The 21,509-nt window shown below is 39.2% G+C and overlaps 1 protein-coding gene across 4 annotated transcripts in view; it reads right to left on the reverse strand.

Annotated features, from left to right (window-relative positions):
* Positions 1 to 21,509, reverse strand: part of RAPGEF5 (Rap guanine nucleotide exchange factor 5) — a 161,708-nt gene that overhangs the window by 122,207 nt on the left and 17,992 nt on the right. For 3 of the 4 annotated variants that reach the window (XM_080580454.1, XM_080580452.1, XM_080580451.1), the window contains exons 2-5: positions 8,890 to 8,940; positions 7,696 to 7,802; positions 6,546 to 6,667; positions 4,811 to 4,979 (exon numbers count right to left, since the gene is read on the reverse strand). In XM_080580454.1, coding sequence (XP_080436580.1) covers positions 4,811 to 4,979; positions 6,546 to 6,667; positions 7,696 to 7,802; positions 8,890 to 8,940 — 449 coding nt within the window. Of the gene's footprint in view, positions 1 to 4,810; positions 4,980 to 6,545; positions 6,668 to 7,695; positions 7,803 to 8,889; positions 8,941 to 10,567; positions 11,323 to 21,509 lie in introns of those variants that run through there. The other variant, XM_080580453.1, reaches the window with a different exon arrangement.

Below are 21,509 nucleotides of genomic sequence, written 5' to 3' on the forward strand. Positions count from 1 at the left end.
TTCTTTAAAACAGTCTAAATCCCAGCAGTAAACCACTTGTGAGCCTTTCAGAACAAAACAGAACGATTATTACTATGGGAAGAAAAAGAAAAAAAACTCTTGAGATTTTTACTTTTCATGGTTTTCAAGAAGTGTGGTGTGCCAGGAAACCGAGCAGATATGCAAAACTCCAGCTGCTGTAATAAGCATAAATCCCAGGTATTAACAGAAGCTTCTATCTTTGGCTAAATTATTTAATTGCTCACATGACTTGTGTTTAGGGAGAGAGCTGGCAATGTCTGGAATATGCAGCTGGTGTATTTGTGATTCTTACATCCCATGTCCAAAAATTTCTTTACCAAATTAAAAAATTAAGGTCAGAAAGCAAAGAATGACACATGTATTTGTTTGGGGGCAAGCATGTCTAAAACACAATGGTAATTTGGTTTAGAAATCACAATTACTTTCACAACTGCCCATCCTATTCAAAGGAAAATGTGATTTAACACTTTAAGTGTTATAAACTACCCAAAAGAAATAAACAGTTCTGTTTACAGAGTCTGATTCGGTCTCTATAATTTGGAATGAGATGAAAATAGATGACCTCTTTAGATGCCTACATTTACCTACACATCTGATCTCTTTGATCTCTCAGAACCAGGAGAAGACCAGGTTCTTCTGAATTGGAGGCAAAAGGCAGCAGCTTGGTACACAGACACAGCTATAAGCCATAAGCCCAGAACAGCATACAGCACACCTATTTCCATCTTGGGCTTTTAATCACTTCATCTTCTATTTTAAAATACTCCCAGTATTCATCTGCATATGTGCATCAAACACTTATGGAAACACTAATGTACTAAAAATTATAGTAAGCTTTCCAGAATCAGAGAGGAAGTGTATTTTGATAACCAAGCTAATGGAAAAAATAAGACAGAATGGATACTGAGAAACAGAATCAGGACAGTTAGCAATTTTTTATTTAAAGGGACCAACCAAGATTAGTAGGGCTAGTACTGAACAAGGGGTACAAAGCCCAGACAAACAAGCCTAATACCTGTACGGCTCAGTATAGGCACACTTGAGCAGAGCAAAATGCAGAGATGCTTGCCTTAAATCTTCAGGCAGGCAGGACAGGTAGGCACAGTTATTACTGTGCGTCACCTGAAATCAAATACATTGCTTCCTGACCTGCTGACAGAGGAAGCAATACAGCTGTGCCCAAGTCCCGTGCCCAGACAGCACCTCCAATAACCGATGTAGGGCCACATGTACTGTACGCTGGCTTTACAATCCACCTACAATGCAAATAAGAGACCCAAAGATACCTGAGGGCAATTCGCATTCAGCAAAAGCTTTCCAGGAACTTCAAAAGATACTGACTAAATAAATATCCCATCCTGAACATTTGCATTAAAAACAATTTAACTTAGAAAAAAAGGTTACTTATCTAAATAAATGTGTATTATTTTCAGACAGAAGATACAAAATATAGTATAAAACTTCTGGAAAGAAAATAAACAATATAATATAAAGGACAAAGAGTCCCCTATTAACATTCCTTCAAATAATTACAAAAATCGTTGGAAATATTCCAGTAGCCTGGGCACCCAATGCATTCTAGAAATGTAGCACTGGGAATTAGGTGTTGGTATAAACACCCCCATTTACTAAGAAGGAAATAGAAGCACATAAAGATTAAATGTCTGATACAATGCCATTGCAGTCACTGGGAAAGAATTCAGGAGGCATTGGATGAGAGCCTAAGAGACTGCTCAAGGCTGCAAGGAAGTCCATGGCAGGGCTCTGAATACAGATCTTTTGTTCCCATGTTAAGCCAATATTCACTTCTTTTCTATTCAAGTAGAATTTGGCTGTGATTACCATCGGGTGTTTAATGACCCCAAGAGGCCTCAGCATCAGTCCCACCTCATCTGGCAACATCTACAGTGGCTCTGTGTTGTGAAATACACATAATAACAGCAGCCCTCAGTTTAGCACAAGCTACTGAAATATCCTTCAGACCTGTCTTGTTTTCCATGGGAGATTCCTGGCCAATGCCATGTTTAATACAGGCAATTTGACACTGTCAAAGGGCAACAGGGAGCATTTCCTCGGGAACTGCAAGCACACCTCAGCATGCAGAGTACTATTTTAATTGCTGAACTTAGTCCAGCATTATTTGGAAATACTGTTAATACTGCCAAGAAACAAACACAAATCCATTCAAAAAATAAAAATTCAAAATAAATTTACACAGCAAGGCAGGACCAGAGCCCTGCCTGTTTCCAGAAGAAGTGCTGAAGGAAGTCTCCAGAGCTGCTGCTGTCTAATCAAGTCTACAGGCTGCCGCTGGGTGAGCAGGTGCATGGTACTCCAGGGACCCACCAATGCACCCAGAAGCCCAGGCAAGTGCAGGACTACTGCCCACCAGCTGTAGGGGAGACAGCTCATCAAGTACCTGGGCATTCTGTGAAATGCCCAACATTGCCTCCTGGTACACAAGCAGGTGGTTACTTCTGATGAAGCAGGAAAACTAATTAATACATTAAGAATTTCTCTTTCCCTGTGTACATTTGGAATTAATGCTAACAGTACAGACTATTAGAAAACACAACAGAAAAATGAATACAAAAATATCAAAGTACAAGGAAGACAAATCATCTAATGGTACGAAAAACAACTTATATATTTAACTGAGAAGATGAACACTCATTGCAAGGAAGGGTTTTTAGAATCGCTTCTTTCTTCATGAAGAAAGAATATATGCGTTTATTTTAACTTGGTGAGATAACTAACTCGCACTTCATCACATCTATTTCCTTTCAGATAGTGTTTTAGCAGTTCATTACTTGCATCAGGCATAGAGAATTTTGAAACTGGAAAAGCCTCCTTTGCCTTTAATATTGCCTTCCCTGGAGACTATAACATTACTTAAAATTCAGCTCCTTCAACATGTATTTTAAAAAAGGCACCCTCACAATCTCCAAAAAAATAATTCTTCAGTGACAATGTTCCCAAAAGGAATCCAACTTTGACTAAAATTTGAATAATGTGAGCAGGAAGGAGCTGGAAAGGTACATTAATGAATAATTGTTCGTTTCATGTAGCAGGGAGCAGCCTCCACTCAAAATGACAGTTTCACTGGAACAATGAAATAGCAAAGCAGACTGTAAAATAGGGGAACTCTCTGGCCAAGGTCACCATGCATGACACATTTTTAACTCAGAACCTGAAAAGTCTTCAATCTATTCTCTTACCCAGTCAGCATCCTTCATGTAACAAATCAATACAAACTATCTGGTTTGTGTTTTTGATGCAAAGCCTTTGTACAGGTAGTCATGAACCATGAAAAGTGACCTGATTTGCAGTGAAAATGAGGAAAACCACAAATTCCCACAGAAATCAGGATGAAATCACACCGATATTTAAGGAAAGGCCAAACTGTTTAATGCCATAGTAGGCTGGAAAACAAGAATTTCTATTTCCAAAAATATTCAAAGATTTTGTCCCATATGAGTCATCTGCTTAGAAGATCACATCAACCCCTTGTTTTTGCCAATTTTAGAGCCTTGTCACTTGTCTACACTCACTCAAGCTGACCACATAAATGTATTTTCAAGGGAACCCCCACACCAGAACTGCCCATTTCCTGTTGGTAAAGTCAGTCAGCAAGAGATATGGGATGATCCCTGACTTGCAGGCAGGGATCAAGTTTCTGACCTGAGCCACATAGAGAAGTCACTGAGATTTTTTTCAGCCAGCTCACCACACTTAAGATTCAGACTGAACATCTGAATTTAAGTAACTGGAATTGAGACACTTCAGCGACTTTGCCTTTATACTCCTTTAAAAGATTTCTGTTAGACACATATTTGAGAGAATGTAGTTTTTTTAATCTACTGTGTAGAAAAGAAAAATACTGGCAGAAAAAAGTTTTGTCTTTGGCATCAAAGAGAAAATAATCCTCCTGCTGCCAGAGTAATAATTCTCCACAACATAAGTATCATGTTTAAGGCTTCATCACGCTAGTGACGATGAAAGAATTTAACCCAACTTGTCTGTGCTGGCCAGCTCCTGCAGCTTTGCCAAGACATGAGAGGTCACAAGCCTCCAGACCTCACTGATGTCTTTTTTTCCTCTGTATTTTGGCCTCTCACTGTGGAACAAACAAGTATGGTTTCTTTCTAGCTGCTCTAAATAGACAATGTTTAGAGTGCAGCTGTATCAGCACAGAGGGTATGTTAACAACCAAGAGTCGGGTATAAGAGCAGATATATGGGAAGGAAAATTCTTAAATGGCATATTCTGCATGAGGAATAGCAATGAGAGACTACAGGGCTCTGACAAACACACAACAGCAAACTGAAAATCAGACAACTGAAGCTACCACATTCCTAGTCACCCTCTCTATCCATCTGATCGCTGACCTTCACCCAGGAAAAGGGCATCTGGTCTACTAGTCAATCAGCTACACAACATGTCTGCTGCCAAATTAGTGCCAAACCTCCAAATGCAAGAGGAGACCCGCAAAAAATAAAAGCAACTTGCCCAGCTAAAAGAGCAAGCTACAGGCAGCAGACTAGTACATAAGAACCACAGTATCTCAACAACCCCAAGCTGAGTGCCCTCATTTATCTAGCACCCCTGACTTTCTCAGATACTAGTCACAGTGCAGATCACAGAAAAGCCCATCTCTTCAAAGTTTGGCAACCCTGAAAAGAAAGCTGACTCATTTGCTTGGTAGCTGTGGCATAAACAGTGTCATTATAAGCCAGCCACTTACAAAACAGTCAGCAAAAGTTTAAAACAGCTGCATATGCCTACTTACAGACTGCACATGTCAATCCTGGGAGGAGCCAATGGCAGTAGTTGAAGTAGGAGCTTTACACCATTCTTCCAGCCTTCCTCTTTCTCAAATTCACAGAAAAGGTAGGTACATTCATCTGCTGAGAACTGGTAGAAAGCATGAGCATCTTGAAAATAGAGTTGTCTGTCCACTGTTTAAAAAAAAAAAAAAAGAAAAAGAAAGAAAAGAAAAAGATATCCTTTAAACCTTTTGCATTTGAAGGCTCTGTGTCCCTAACACCTTCTGTATTACATCCGACTTTAATTCTGAGTTGAACCACCACACAGGGCAAAAGAATCACAAACAGTATAGAAGCAACCCTGTCCTCTAGTATTAATTCAACACATCCAAACAGAACAATACCAAAAACTCAGTGTGAAGATCTCCAAGTTCCTGAGATTCAAGCATTAAGATTGCTGAGTAATCAATTTTGAAATCAGTTTGGAATTAGGGGGGTTTGGCTTGAAAAGAAAAAAAAAAAAACAAAAAACTTTCCCTTGCCAAATTTCTGAGCTTTGATTTCCATTAGCTTCTAATCTGTTCTTGCTAATGGCCAGGCACTGGTGAACAAAGTTCAATAATGCAGATTAAAAGGGTACACCAGGCTAAAAAAAAAAAAAAAAAAAACCACAATAGAATTTTTCTAGTTTGAAAAAGAGTTAGAACAGTTTCATGTCTAACATTGTATTCATAGCACACTCAGAGATTCACCACTTTTAAAGCCACTCAGCTGATGCTTAGCACATCTTTATCCCAGCCTCTGCACAAATTCAAGGATACTGGTTCTGTAGAATAAAGCCAGGTAAGACAATGTAGTGATATGAAGAGCCCTCATCTTCCCTGGCATAACTGGGATTGAACTGGGTTCAAACAACAGGTTCCAAAGCCAAAAGTACAAGTTCCTACTGGGGGAGTCACTGAATCCTTGCTGATGCCGCATTATCAGACACACCATCAGTGTAGCTGTAGCAGCAGAAAATCTTGAAGTATACTCAGTGTCAGCTTGCACACAGAGAAGTCTCCCTCAGCACCTCGCAGTCTCACAAGGAGGAAAGGGAATTGTGTAACACAGACCCCAGGGTTGTGAATGCACTGAATTAAGCTATGCAAGTAGTAACAACTACAGTGGTACTGTAGTCCCTCAGGTTTCCAGATGTTGGTTATCCGTGTGGTTATCACCAATGACATCATTTGGACCAAACCCTTAAACCTGGGGTGGAAGGGGAGGCAGCTGGGAAGAACCTGGCATGACAGCCACTTCAAGAAGCAGAATGCTCTCGCAATCCATTGTGTTCTAAAACTATGGAAAACAGAGAGAGGAAGGGGAAATCACTAATTGCTAGAGAAGTCATCTGGCAAATCTGTGATCTGCAGTGACTAAACAGCTGCTGTCTTCTGAAAAAACTGAAAGAGGTTGAGGAGAGGGAAAAAAAGGCTCAAAGAGACACACACATTATCTGTAACTTGGCAGTAGGCAATTGCATTTGCAAAAGCGAACGGAAGGAACTTGCCTAAAAAGAGAGATTCATCTTTGACATTTATGAAATGAAAGGTCACAGAGGTAAGCCTACCGAAGAGGTAGTAAAATAAACAAGTGTAACTAAACATGGATCAACTTGCTTCCCCTCCCCTTCTTCCTCTCCCATAAAAAAAAAAAAAAAGAATATTACCACATGCAGAAGAAACTGATAGCCTTCCTTATGCTATCAACACTGACCTGATAATATAATGCCCATATCCAGAAGCAGCTGCCACACTCCAACTGCTGTAGATCTGCACTTAACAAATGGGCAGTGCTCCAAGAGCCAGTCTACCAGTTCTGATCCAACACAGCTTCTCCTGAAAATAGACAAAGCATTTCTGTAGTATAAGATGCAATTAAAGTTAAGTTAAAATGCAAATTCTATAAAACAGTTTTTTTTGTAGTTTTGTTTGTGTGTTAATTTTTTAAAGAGGTAATCCTTTTGTTCAACAGAACAAACCCTTTGTCTCAATTACTGTTTTAGGCAACCCTATTCATTTCAAGGAAAGGAATTATTCTGGCAAGTCTCAGGGGCATGCCCCTACTTACAACAAGGAAACTCATGTTAGATGAGTAAGTTCCCTTACATACCTAATTCATGTAACACACTTCACAATATAAAATATTTTTATCACTTTGTGCTGCATATAGTCATCCGAAGACACATAAGAACTAAATAAAATCCAGCTTTTAGCCTCAGGATTTTATCTCCTTTCAGCGCATAGGCATAAGCAACACAGCTACACAACATATATGCAAGACCTTGACTGTTGCTCTAGGATGTATTTCATCTTGCACAATTGTTAAACTTTTCTTTTTAATTCTTAAAAAAAAATTGTAACTTCTTCCTCAAATGTGGATATAAATAAATGGTGTTACAATCGAGACCTACATATTTTGGCATAACTAAAAATAGCATTTATTCTGTAGCGTAACAAATCGAAAATCACTTCATTACTGAAATATTCCATAAATTATATGCAAAAATAAAGTCACTGTGTAACTAAATCCTAGGAATCCAATTAACCTCTTCTATAACTCCAGACCAGGACTGAATTACCATTCTTTTCAGCAAAATAAACACCATTTTACATGAAACTGTAAGGAATTAAATTAGTGGACATACAGACAGGCAGGCCATCACTGCTTTCTAAAAACTGACAAGGTGACATAAGAAAAAAATATTAAAATACATGAGGTTTTTAATTTTTTTAAGCGAATATTTTAGTTTCTTAGTAACACACACACAAGATCTTACTTAGAATTTAGTCTCTTTTTAAATAAGGAGGTAGACAAATACAAATAAAACCCATCCAGTTGATTAAAATGAATGATCTTGGGTTACCTGCAAATTCCAGTAAGGTACACCCGGTCTTTAATCAGGTCAGAAGCTTGTAGTGTGAAAATATTCCTGAGAGCTCTTCCAGCACAGGAGGAACTTTCTCCATAAATCTGAATGAAAAGAGAAATAGAAAACTAACAAACAGGGATTTATTCCCATTGCAATAAATTGCCTTGCCACTGTCCCCTCCCTCCCTCTGAGCTATGACTTCTCCCTTGATAAATGACTAGCAAACTGTCAAAGCCTCATAGAAAATGCACCCCAACTTCTGCCATACCTACTGTCATCACTGGTTGCCCCCATGGGCCGGATGACTATGTCTGCCTAGAAAAGCAGAGATTTTACTGTGTCAATTTTACCTTTGAACAACAGATGCACCTAAATTAAAACAAAAATTATTCTAGTGAAAAAGAAAGACTTAACCATTGCAAAACCATAAAGAGAGTTGAAACTAAAATTATTCCACGTGTATTTGTGTTAAATAATTGAATACATACTAAAATGCCATTTTATAGGGTTTTTTCCATTTTGTTTAGGAACTTTGCGGGTATTCTGTAACAGCTACAGGTCAGATCATTTGCACCTTGCTGGGAGAATGGCTACAGGTTTTGGTTCCCCCATGCCTATCTGTACTTTACACCTTAAGACTGCAGATGGGTCTATCAAAACAGGACATAATTCCATCTTTCCTAAAAAGGTGTTCCACCTGGGTTCCACAGACTACTTACTGACAAGTTTAACTCAGGCATACATTTTCACATTTCTTCCCAGTACTAACAAAACACAGCAGTAACACAAACAACTAATTTGAAAGAAAAAGCATGCCACAGTTTCACCTCTTTTGGTTGTTTTTGAATCTTTCAAGGAATAAAAAAATAATCCGAGACAGTGAAGTCACATGAGGTACAAAAATAGAGTTCTCACACTCTGAAATACTGAAAAAATAAGTTAAACTGTGAAAATAGTGTAAATGAATAGGAAGCAAGTTCACGTCAGACTTCACAACAATTTTGCTGGCAAATTCAGTAACAGAAATTAACAATTTCTAACACAGAGATTGTAATTTGTTAACTGGATTTAATTGCAGGCCACATCTAGAAGTGTATTCAAAACTATGACTAAGGGGTTGAAATAAAGCAAAGATGTTCCTAATATGTTGCTATATGAAATGGAATTAAAATGAAGCTTGACATGTACCTTGTTTGAAGGAGTTTCCAGGTATGGATTTGAAATTCTTCTGGACAGGGTCTGTAAGACAGTTTGGTAGAGCTTTAGTTTTGTTCTGCTTTTTGTATTAAAAAAACAACAACAAAAAAACCTAGCAGCAATCTAGGTCTTTTAGCTATTCGATATAAGTAAGAAGAATTTATCAAGTCATCTGAGTAGTTTAGGTAAGTCTCCAACTAAAACATTTCACATAAGGAAAAAAAAGCTTGGTAAACTCACTTCTGAGTTGTTTGCTACATTTACTCTGGATCTAGAAAAGGAGATTAGCAATAAGGCAAATTCTGTAGAATTATTTGGGTGAGGAAAGGACAGAAATGAAAATGAAGAGTTTCAAGATAAACCTACAAAATGTGAAGTGAAAAAACAGTATCATGAAAGCAGTGTGTACTAGAGGAGGGAAAAATGTAATTATGTGGGCCCTAATACGTCTTAAAACAAACTAACAATTCACTAAAGACACCTTAGGGTCATAGAACTTCTCAAGGAACACCATTCTTCTTAAATGAAGTTCTTAATTACAGGGAAAAAATATTACCTTGTATTGGGATAAATGAGGAATCAAAAGGTGACTACTAGGAATGTATCGTTGCTCTAATGGACATTAGCATTACCTTTGTCATACCACGTGTTGCACTGGTAACAGCATCTCAAAAATGGATGCTCCAAATTTAGAGGGGATTCAGACAATGATATTACTGGGAATAATAAAGGATTTGGATAAAATATAAGATTAGAAGAGAAAGAAAAGACTATGATTAGTAACCTTAAAAAGGAGAGATTAATTACAAGAGAAATAATGCCATTATACAAAATAATGAAATAGCACAGAGAAGAGACAAATTTTCTGTTCCCTTTTTTATATAATGTGAGAATAACAGATCGCTCTGTGAAATTAGAGAGGTTTCATATTTGAAGATAGAAAGAAAAATGACAACTCTTTACTGCTGGGAAATGCAAGTGGCAAAATCTTAGTGATGTCCAGTAAAGACTGTTGATTCAAAGTTATAAAATTAACAGTGGAATTCTGGAGATAAACATCCATACAAGAGTCAGGTTATCTCATCCATATTCACCATGGTACTTCCATATCTTGTCAGTGTTGAAAGACGTGACCTGGCCTACTCTGATGCTTACCGATAATTTCTATTTCACTACAAGCCATACAACACACAAATAAACACTGCCTAAAAGAAGCCTGGAACTGGAACAGAAGAAATCGTGCAGGTGCACTGGCAGAACAATAGGAGGATTGTGTGGTGCTTGCTTACATTATTCCAACTTGCAGGCAAGATAATTAATTCCTCACTTTGAGAAGGATCCAATTCACACATGGTACATTATAATCGCAGGAAAATCATCCTTCACACACCATAAGAATTACAGAATCCGTATTTCAGTAAGGCCACCTGCTTTCCACCCTGCCCCCCGTATTCATAGTACTGTATTTTTAGAAAGGGAAGGGAAGTGACAAGGAATCACAGAAGTATCAAACAGTGTTTACCCTCCCATGCCCATCAAAAATGTTAGTGTAGTTCCATGCATAACAGCAGACCCATACGGAAATACTGTAACATAAAAGCCTCATTCCCCTCGCCCATACCCAACAAATGTGTCATAAGACCGCAACGTTGCCTCTGGCCGCACTTACTCTTTCTAGCAGGCACGTCATTAACACCTCGATGCTGCAGCAGCCTTACATACCGACGCTTCAATTGATTTGTGTCCAAGCTTTTCATTCAACAAGCCTCATTACAGCAGCACGGTCCAAGTTCAGACATCGATTTCACCCCTCCCTGCAGGCTGGCGCTAACGCTGTTATCATCCGCAAGCCAATTCCAGTGATGCTGGTGGGAACAACAACCCAGCGGTCTGGTTTTGTGAGGTGAAGTGAGTTGAGACCCCCTGCCTCTGCTGGGCTCTCACCACTGACCTCGTACCACCCATGTCACTTGTCAGTCCGGTTTACTAAAGAGGAGGGCAAAAACTCAGTAAAAAAAGACTGGAAATAAAGGTATGGCATTTCAGTAAGTTGGAGCAGCTCTCAAAGTGTTGGGCGAGCTCCAGAGCCAGTGTAAGGCTGCATAGGAGAGTCAGTAGAGACGAGGGGAAGGAGAACAGAGAAGGGCAGCAAGAGCTCCCCTGTCTGGCAGCAGGGAGCCTGACCCACTCAGGAGCCGGGGGACCCCCAAGCTGGGTCTGCACGCACCCCGGTACCTCAGACACAACGTGTGTCCAGTCATGTTTCATCTGGGCCTGCAGGTGCTCTCTCTGGCCTAATTTCAAGTGAAACTGGTACCTTTACACTTGCTGCTTCATATCTGTTTTAAGAGGCTGGACTAGGTCCAAATTTGTCACTTTCTAGAGCTTGCTGCCCTAGCACCAAGATAACTAGTCTTGTTTATGCAGCACACATCAGTAGCCACTAATTACATCCTATGAAGTGAAAAAGCATCAGGCAGTAAAACTTTGACTTCCAATTCAAAGTCAGACATTCTTTTGGGTTGCACTTACTAAACCACTACACGCAACAAAAAGAGTCGGTTCACAAAACAGAGAAAATGGCCATGAGGGCATTTTCCCTTTTTCCACCAGACCACAGAAGACCTACAACATCATGAAAACTGAAATCATGTTGCCCACTTTGGCATGTACTCAGCCGTCAGAAGATGGCTGGAGCTAATAATTACTTCCAAAGAATCTGTAAAAGGTGACTCAGGTTGAAAACTAACAGAGCAAAAAAGTTTTCTAATTTACCCTTCAAACCACATGGTGCTAGTTTTGGTGCAGGGGAGAGAGAAGGAATTCACAGCCCTGAAAGAGGAGAGGGAGAGACAGGACAACGGCTTCTTTTGGTGGTAGCCTGAACCCAGATCAGCCCAGAGCAAGCATAAAAACAGAGCCTAAGAGAGTACATTTACGCATGTCAGGCAGGAACCTACATACCTGAAATTCTACAAAGAAAATAGAAATTGCATAGGAGAGCCACAAGACCCCCAAAGAAGTGGTGTTCCGGAATAGAATAAAGAAAAGTAATCTCTGCTGTTGATGCTAGCAAGGAGGAAGCACCACTCCTCCCTGAAGGTATTTAGTAAATACAGGCTGCTTTTCCCAAATGACTCCCCACCACCACCACAAACACCAATTCAAAACACATTTGCAAATAACTCTTAGAATGAGCCAAAACATGCTTTTAAAGCAAATTCATTAGCCATCAGGCGAACAACTTGTCCCTAGTGACAACCACCTTGGAAGAGGCACCAGGGCCTGTGCCAAGACGCTCTGCCAGCTCGAGGAGAATCTGCGCCAAGCCACGAGGCGGGGAAGAGATGGGGATGTGGTGGCACATTTGGTCCTGTGATGGGGAAGGAGCAGGCCCAGAGTGCTGGGTGCCCACTGGGAGGGCTCTTCTGTAATACATGAGCAGGTATACACAGGGGGGGGCTTCAGGTTCCCCATAGGGGAAGCAAGAAGGAGGGAACAGGGAGATGCACCTTGGACTACGTGATTGTGAAGTACAAACAGGGCATGGGGCTGGCAGCCCAGCTTGGGGACACGGCCTACAAGGGGTTGGAGGGCACAGCTGGGAAAGGTGGCTCAGGAAATGTTTTGGAATAGCACTGCTAGGATCCGCATCTTTGTACACCACAGATAATGTGGTCTGAAATTGGGCAACGTTATAAAGGTTGTTGCTGTGATATTTAAAACCACTAGAAACACAGGGAGCAGAGCAGATTTTTAAAATTCCAGCTAGATTTTTAAAAGCAGTATCTAATTAAATGACTGATGTTACCAAGTCTGGCCTACACCTGGGTTTAAAATTATACCACTTCAACTGGACAATTATTTTCAAACAAGCTGAGAATCTCTTCCATTACATAAAGCTAAACATGTAAAGCTATTGATGAAAATAGTTTAATATATGAGCACAATCTGATTTTTGAAGGGTTTGGAAAAAAATTCCCCCACAGCATATCATACAAGATGAAGTGTACTAAAAAGAGGGCACCTTTCAGTCTTCATTTGAAAGATCAGGCATTGCATCACTGTGAGACGTTGTGTTAGTTCTTTATATGACAGAGTATTGAACTGGCTCCATGACAGCAATTCCCTATTTATTTCCTAGAAACTGGTTAACGTTCTAACCACGAGATAAAGATACCACAGAGCATGTTCTCAGTCATGCCTTTTGGGGACACATTTGAATTTTCTCCTAGTTTTTAAAAGTGGGATTTTGATTTGGCTTCATCTCTACTTCAGATGATGTTGTCTACTAGCTGCTTGTGCTTTCCCTCCTGCCCAAGCTGTTCCAACAACTGCTGATATTTCTGCCATTGCCAGCAATGCAGTCGCAGTAGCATCAGCGATGCTCCATACATCTGCTAGCAATTTAATCCCCATCATGCTCAGAAAGACACAAAGCAACAGCGCTTGGAGCTCCAATTCAAGTGCTTTCCTCTGCTGGGATTTAGTACAGTGGTAGCAGCCAGCAACCTGTCTACACTAGAAGTCACACTAACACTACAGAAGAGGCCTTGGAAATTGTAGGGAAATAATTTCAAATACAGGATTCAAGAGTTTGGCCTTTCTTCTGTTCTGGTATTCTCAAGCTAGCAAGAAAATAAAGCTTTTTTATTATTAATTAAGGATTTTTTTTTTATTAATTAAGATTGTAAAATATTTAGAAGAAGGAATAAGGGGATTTAAACCTTTAAGCACCTTTAAACCTCAAAGAAACAAGAACAGGCAGAATCAGTGTTATTCTCCCCCCAGCAAATTGCGTAAACTTCCATTTCAAGTTTTTAAAATAATTAGCTTTTCAACTAGTTGTATTACTAAAATCTGGATTAAAAGTTTGCAGTACACAATCAAATTTTAACAGTTTGCAGCTTAAAACATTCATATATATTTGTCTGTTTGATCGGGCCTTAGTTTGCAAACATGCCCATGATCATCCTCATGCTGATAAGCAGTTCTAAGAACATGTTTGTGTATAAATATAAGAAATTGAGCGTTCGTAGTTTCAGGGCACTATCACTATGTCCCTAAAGAATTTAACATAGTACTTTGTGCATTCCAAATTGGATTACTTGGTGTGCTTAAAATTAAATAAATGCTTCAGTACTGTGCTCTATCAGGACTTATTTCCCTAAATATAAATAGTCTAAAAAAAAAAAAACATCAAATTTGGAAACACATGTGGTGTAGCCCAGACTACCTGGTAATGAGATCATTTCTATTCCCTAAGAGGGGGATTTCTGCAACTGCTCAAAACCTGAATCCTAAATTGAATAATGTGACCACAAAGGGAATTATACATTCAGATGGATTTCCAAAAAGCATTTAAGCATCCAAGCCTAAAATACACTTTCACAAGTATTCACACTGGAAAGTTCTCACGTTCCAACCATGAGAGATAGTGTATATAAAATGATCATATAGCCGAATCCAAATTCACTTTCAAAAACAAACATACGTTTGTGCTTTTCTCTCTCCACTAATCATTCAAATCTAACACTGCTGCTCAGGAAAAAAAATAAAAATCCACCAGGGGTATTTATTAATTTCCCTCAGGCTTCTCTCCCACTCTACACAATTCAAAAAGTAATTATTTTTTTTTCCTACATAGATTTCTTTCTCTCATTATGTACCCTGAAAATGATAATATCCTAATAACAATAGAAAGGACTGTAAACATTCAACTGATGGAAGTTGGTATTTTTTTTCTTTCAAAAAATTGTTTGATTTGCTCAAAGCAAGCACCTAAATAATAAGTGAATTTCCATTCCAGCCTTGATATGAAAATGAATTCTGGCAGTAAGCTGGGCTATACCTTCCCGACAATCCATCCCCAATGTGCAATACAAGAAGGCAGCAATTTCTGCACGAGTAAAATGCTCATTTAATCCAAGTGCTTGGTCATTCCAGGCAAGGAGGGGGGAAGGGAAAGAAAAATCACTGCACAGTTTGGGTTATTTCCTGGCCAACTTCACATTTTTGCATTTGATATCACTCACTTCTACAGGGTTTCTGAGCAGAAACTAGATATAGGCATTGCGTTTAACAGATGAAATGTTACTGCTGTTTGACGGTGGCTGCATATAGCGAGTATTGTCATGAATCCCAATCCGTTTCCATGTGGCAGCAGATTTTTACTCATGGTTGCTAAGGCACAGCAAGCAGAGTTGGTTCTGCAGCTAGCTGACTTTCAGCAGATACCGTTCATAGGAAATGTAGAATACGCCTGACTTTCTGCCAAGTAATATCATAGCAAACAATCTTCCCCACTGCTCTTCTCAAAAGTCACCATCAGAATCCATGGATAATGAAGAACAACTGATGGAACAAGTTCCCACATTAATATTAAAGATGAAATATAAAATTCTTTATAAAGGAAATTGCTTTGATCTTCTTAAACTTCCTATACTTAGGTGTATCAGAAAAAGGTCAAAAAGCTATCAAATGAGACATCTGTATTCAGCAGAGCTTGCAATTTAGGGTTCCCAGGTGAGACCGAAGAACTCTCTGGAGGCACCCAAATGGGTCATTAGTGAAAGGAAACAGAGGAGTGCTTTCTCGCCTGTTTTCTGTATAAAATACTTGCATGAATCTGAATAAGTTATTTCACAAAAGGGAAGCCTACTAACCTTGGTTCATTCTTGCCTCCCTCAAAAGTGAAAGGGAACCAAGAAAATGGCTATTACTTATAAAGACAAGCAATGCACTTCAGGTTTACAGGCCTATTTCTGAGACAACAACAGTCATTATAGCAATACGTTTAGAAGCATCTCTGTATTTTCCAGTACCCAAAAAGCTAAGTATGGTTGAATGTAACTAAAAAAATTTTTTGTAGCATAGAAAATTTTGCACAAGATATTTTAAAACTTTTAAAGCCTCCATATCCTAGCAAGGACTGTAATTTACTGCACAATAGCCAATTTTGTTTGCAAAGCCCTTTTCTTTACCCAAAATAAGTTAAGAATAGGTATAAAAGGTGACAGAAGAAAATATAGAAGGATGGGTCAGTTGTTCTCTTTCCTCTTGCCCAGTCCTGTCATGGGAGGAAAGCCCTGGATAATTCCAGATTCAGGAAGCCATTGATAAATGCCCAGACCTCCTCTATACCTACCCTGTGCCTCAACTACGGTGGCAGGATGCTGACAGTGAAACCAAATCAGTTCAAGAGAAAGAGAAGAGTGCTAAACCGCTAGTGGGGAATGGCTGGGCTTGACAAACTTTATGCTCCTTACAAGAAAGGAGACCACCACTCTCCTGGTGATGATGCAGTTCATAAAACGAGGCTGCTGACAAACAGGTTGTGTGCACCTCTCCTCCACCTCCAGCTGCTTCTTCCCATCCCTGCCACCCTTCTGCCTTGGGCTACCCCTCGTGTTTGTGAAGCCACTTACTCAAACAAGCAAAAGTACTGGTAGCTTAAAACCGGCTTAATGAGTATGATTGATTTTAATCCTGACTACCTCACTCTGCTGTTCCTAGCAAGACAGGCAAGAGGGAGCACAGGCAAAAGCAGTGGAATGTGGAGGGAGGCAGGAAGGGACAGCTGGGCTCAGAGGAAGCACTTGTTTATGCAGAATTAAAGCTGTTCAAGGAACTATGGCATGGAATACATCTAATAAATCCTTAACGTCTCTGCCCTGTTAACATGAACAAAATTCAAATGTGTCAGAGCACAGCACTAGTAATGGGGAACTTTACCTCCCACCTGCATATTTACATGAGTACATCATTTCAGTAAAACAAAAAACTCACCTCTAACTCCATAAAGCTATTGTAAACTGAGTATGCTACAAGCACAGTTTACAACATAAAAACAGAGCTTAAACGTTTGATATTCTTTCTTATAAAAACATAGTGAATATTTTAAATTTATATGCTAATGCAATGCTTGCAATGAGCATTTTTTTTAAATACGAAAAGCAGAAAGTCAGTTTTACTGCTTTTATCATGTTTTATATAATGTTAAAATATGCATAATATCTTTAATTGACTACTTGTGTTTCTTCATTATTCTAACTTTATTGCAGCATTTGTGTTCCAACTTTCAGTTTCAGTCATACCATTCATTAAGGTTCCCTAAAATCTTCCCAGTGCATTTCACTCTTCCTGAGTATCAGCATTTTACAGCAAAGCAGCATCCTCCCTTTTTTCAGTACAAAACAGGTGCTGTAGAGTAAAAATTGAGCAATATCACTGTATTTATTTATCTTTAAACCTTAGCACTTAATAAACACAATAGATGTTCTTTGTAATCTACCATCATGTTCCAGAACATCAGCATCCGGTTTGGTTTCAACCTGGAGTATACCACAAAAGAGCAAGTGGGTATTTTTTCATGATTCTCAAAATATTATACAACAATTAATATTTCTAAGTGGTACATGCTATAATTTAATAATAAATTATTTGAAGCCTCCAAAAGAAAGCACACTGGATATTTCACACTATAAATAAACTATGTTCCCAATTTCTCTTCACAGAGATCTAAATGAAGATGTCAGCAAAACATTGAAATAAAGATCAGGAGTGGGAAAATGTAGACTGAGAAGCTCTACATATGCAGACAAAGTACCTCTGCTGCCACATCTCTTGTGCTGCCAGCGAAATACTTTCTCATGACATTTCCAAATAAAAAATAACAACAAAAAAGGCAAAATGGCACAACAGCTTGGCAAAGAAATTCTGCAAGCCAGGCAGCCTGACTCACAAGCACACAGTAGTAAAATAAATTTAGGAAAAAACAAGGTAAAGGATTTCATCATTAGTAAGGAAAAATGGCATTGTGGAAGAAAAATAAAGATCACTTATCAAAAATAGTGCATGGCCCCCACTTTTACAGAGGTGCATCCTCTGAAAGCACTTTACCTCTGTACAGCTCTTATTTTCAATCAAATGACTTCAGACAGCATCTCATTTAGACACAAGCATCTATCTAGTTTGTTCTCACTCTGTGTACTACTCTACATGCAAGTCATATAATAAAAATGTTGAATTTATTCTATTCTCAAATTTAGGATAAACAGGGGTGGGGGAGAAGGAAAAAGGCTTAACAACATGCAGAACGTAAGTACTCAGAAACTCAGTTAATGCACTTACAAAAAAAACGAGGGAAAGCTGAATATCCAAAAAAATACATACAATATATGCAAGCTCCTTACCTCCCCAAAGCTCCCCTCTCTCTCAGAACAGCTATATTAAAACTCATATACCATCACCTCTTGAGACATGCAAATCTTATCTAAAGTTTTCATTAATGCGAATACTTGCTCGGGTTATTGACTTGATAAAACCAACAAACACGTGCTTATACATTGATAACTTAAACTGTCACACTTGTTCCCCTTGTTCTTTCTTGTCACAGCAGTATGGGTAAAGTTTAGAATGACTGAAAATTAAAATAATCGTCATGCTCACAATAGCCAGACTATTGCTGTGCAGGTCAGCAGCTGCATGTGCAAATAGTACAGAGGTTCCTGCAAATAAATTTTCAGGGAAGAAGGGGAAAGGGGAAAAAAAGCCTTGCTAACAGTCACCTCTATGCCCCTGCCTCCTCAGGGGGATGGATTTCAGAGTCAGAGAGGGCTGACGCATTTCATACAGTCATTATAACTGCTATTCATAGCCTCTCCTGCCATCAGCCCAACCTGCCAAAACAAGAAAACCCATTAAATTTTCTAGTGGTTCTTGGAGGATGCTGGGAAAGTCTGGGAAGGTGGCAGCCATTCTATGAGGCTGGCAGATGTTGGTTTTGCAGAGCTGAGACCTACAGAAAGACATTCTCTGAGATTACAAAGTGAGCCACCAGACCCATGTAGAATTTAACAGCTTCCTACATGACAGCCCTCTGACTCTCTCCACTGTCCTGCACTACTGGGTTTCTGTCTCTCGCGTTCTCTGTCTGGTACCAAGGCCTTGTAATCCCAGTGGACAAAGAGCGCTGAAACCAGTAGGGTATCCCTGCAAAGAATAAGTTAGCCACAGGTGGATGGAAGTGATTATTCCCCTTTATTTGTGGGTCATGAGACTACCTCTGGGGCACCGAGTAATTTTGGGCACTCTAGCACTGGAATGCATTGACTACCAAGAGCAAAGCCTTCAGAGCACTTGTTGTGTGAGGGAACTGGGTTGGTCCAGCCAGAAGACAGGAATGCAAAGATGTCTCTAATACCACCCTCCACTATCCAAAAGAAGCTACAGAGAAGACAGAGCTAGAGTTTTTTCAAAGGTGAACACTTTCCTAGACACAGCCAGCATTTAAAAAAAGGATTCTGAAAGTGACACATTTTTACGTTAGCCTTTCACCAACACTTTTCCCCAATACACTACCCAATGTGTCAGGTCTCGTCTGCTGGGTATGCTGAGGGTCACTGTAAACGGACCTACCTCTGCTATCAATGCTGCTGCAGATAATATAGGTGCCAGAACTCCGCCCTCAGCAGCTCACATTTGTCAGAGATTAAATATAATAAAAATTTAAAGCAGACAATCAATTAAACAAGTGATTCATCTCACCCATCACTTACAACACCCATCATGCAGATGTAAATTCTAACGCTCCCTCTGTGGTGGTATCTGATGAAGTCGGCAGAGTTAGGTAGCCGATTCTCCTCATTTCAGACTCAGGAGCGTCCCTGTGAATTGCCCTGATGACCCTGCTGCAAGGATGCTCACCTCTGCCACAAGAGTTGTAAAACACAGCTGAAGGGCAAATATATCTAAAATTGCTACAGCTATTTCAGTGAATGCCTGTCCACAGACACAGGAATAAAACTTCAAATACTAGCAAATATTCAGCAAATCAACTGTGAACAATCCTGACAGAATAAATAGCAAAAATGTCAATACAAAGTATATATTATTGAATAAGAAAATCCATTAAAATCTTAATTTATTCAAAAGCAATTTACAAATAAAGAAACAATTTTATAGATTTCAATAACTACAGCATATTTAATGTTTCACATACAAAAAGACAAAGTTAAAATTCCGTGCTTTCATTATGATTTATGAAAATAACTTGCAGTAAATTGCATCAGTTTAGCTTATTATTTGAAAAATGACTATATCTGTGATTTTTTTTCCCATGAGCTGCACATAAATAGTCCATGAATTACATTACAAGCATATAGAAGTATGTTTTAACGGCCCTGTTCTTCACTATTTCAGAGAGCCCTGCATTTACCGCTGCCTGCAGCATACATAGGTCTCAAAGTAATTTCCCAAACTTTTTTTTTTTGAAATAGATTGCAATTATTCCTTTCAGGTACAAGATGCATGTTCTACATTTGCTAGCTGAGACACCTGAACAAAACGTTGATGATCTTTATTTCTTGTTCCTAACAAAAACTGATTTTCTGATTTTGCAGAGTGACTGACCTATTGGACAAAGCACCAGACCGCTCGATGCATCTCTGCCTTATTCCTACATCTCTCACTGCTTTGGTACCAACTTTCTGCATGGGAAGGAAAAATGACCTGCTGTGGAAACATTGATGACCACTTTGCTTTTCAAAGCACTTTGAGACACGCTGGTCAAGATCAACTGTGCTGAGGGCTCGAATAAAACTATCGACTTTCGCTTTTCTTACTTTTTATATTTGCAAAGAGTGAGAGCAGCCTCCAAGCTATGTGAACAAGCTATGATTAAAGGAGCTCACATTATAATCTTAACAGTTGGAAAATCTGCAGTTGTGTTGTTTGTGTTGGCAACAGTCCGCTACATGACCTCTGGGGAACAATATTAATTTCACTGACAGTGGCTCTTGGCACAAGTCAGTGCCAACCTGCTATGGACTGAATAGTGGGAGTTCTTAACCACTTCCAGAAGAACAGCTGTAATTTACTTGTTTGTCGAAAAACTATTGAAGTTCTACTATTTTAGTTTCACAAGGCAGCCAAGGCTTCACTGTACAAGAAGCTTAAAAAGCATCCAATACACAAGCAAAACAAATATGTAAAACAAGAAGTGTTCCCTTGAATCACACAATTTCTACGCAAAGTAGATCCAGGAACTCCCCACCTGCTCTCGGCACAGCCTGTGCTGTTAGAGATCTGTGACCAGCACCCTCAAACACCCTGATCACACTAACCTTGATGACATCATTATTTGTGCTTGAAAACCTTTGGTTTGTCAGTCCTGTTGAAGCAGGAACAAATGAAAACTCAAGTGCACTCCATCTCCAAAGGGAGACTTGTTAACACTGAGATGAGGAGAGACTTGAAAAACAAGGCAGTTCACCTGTAATTTAATCCTGAACATACAGTATCTAGAGTGACATGGGATGTAGTGTGCAATAACCATTAGGACAGGGTTAGAACATGAATAGCAGTTTAACATACATGAACTACTAAAAGCAGCTTAGGTAAATTCAGCTTTCAGTAGACTTTGACCAGAAAATAGCATAGATGAAAGACACAGATGAGTCTTGCAAATTTCTGAGCATGGAAAAAACAGCTCAAATGCCAAGTACTTAATGGATATAAGTTTTAGTTAAGTATGATAAGATCATATCCAAATAATATAAGTGACATATCTAGTGCTGATTAAGTTACTAAAGTAAAAGATGTGCTCAGCA

This window comes from Anser brachyrhynchus, assembly GCF_964034855.1.
Source record: "Anser brachyrhynchus genome assembly, chromosome: 2".
Taxonomy (NCBI): domain Eukaryota; kingdom Metazoa; phylum Chordata; class Aves; order Anseriformes; family Anatidae; genus Anser; species Anser brachyrhynchus.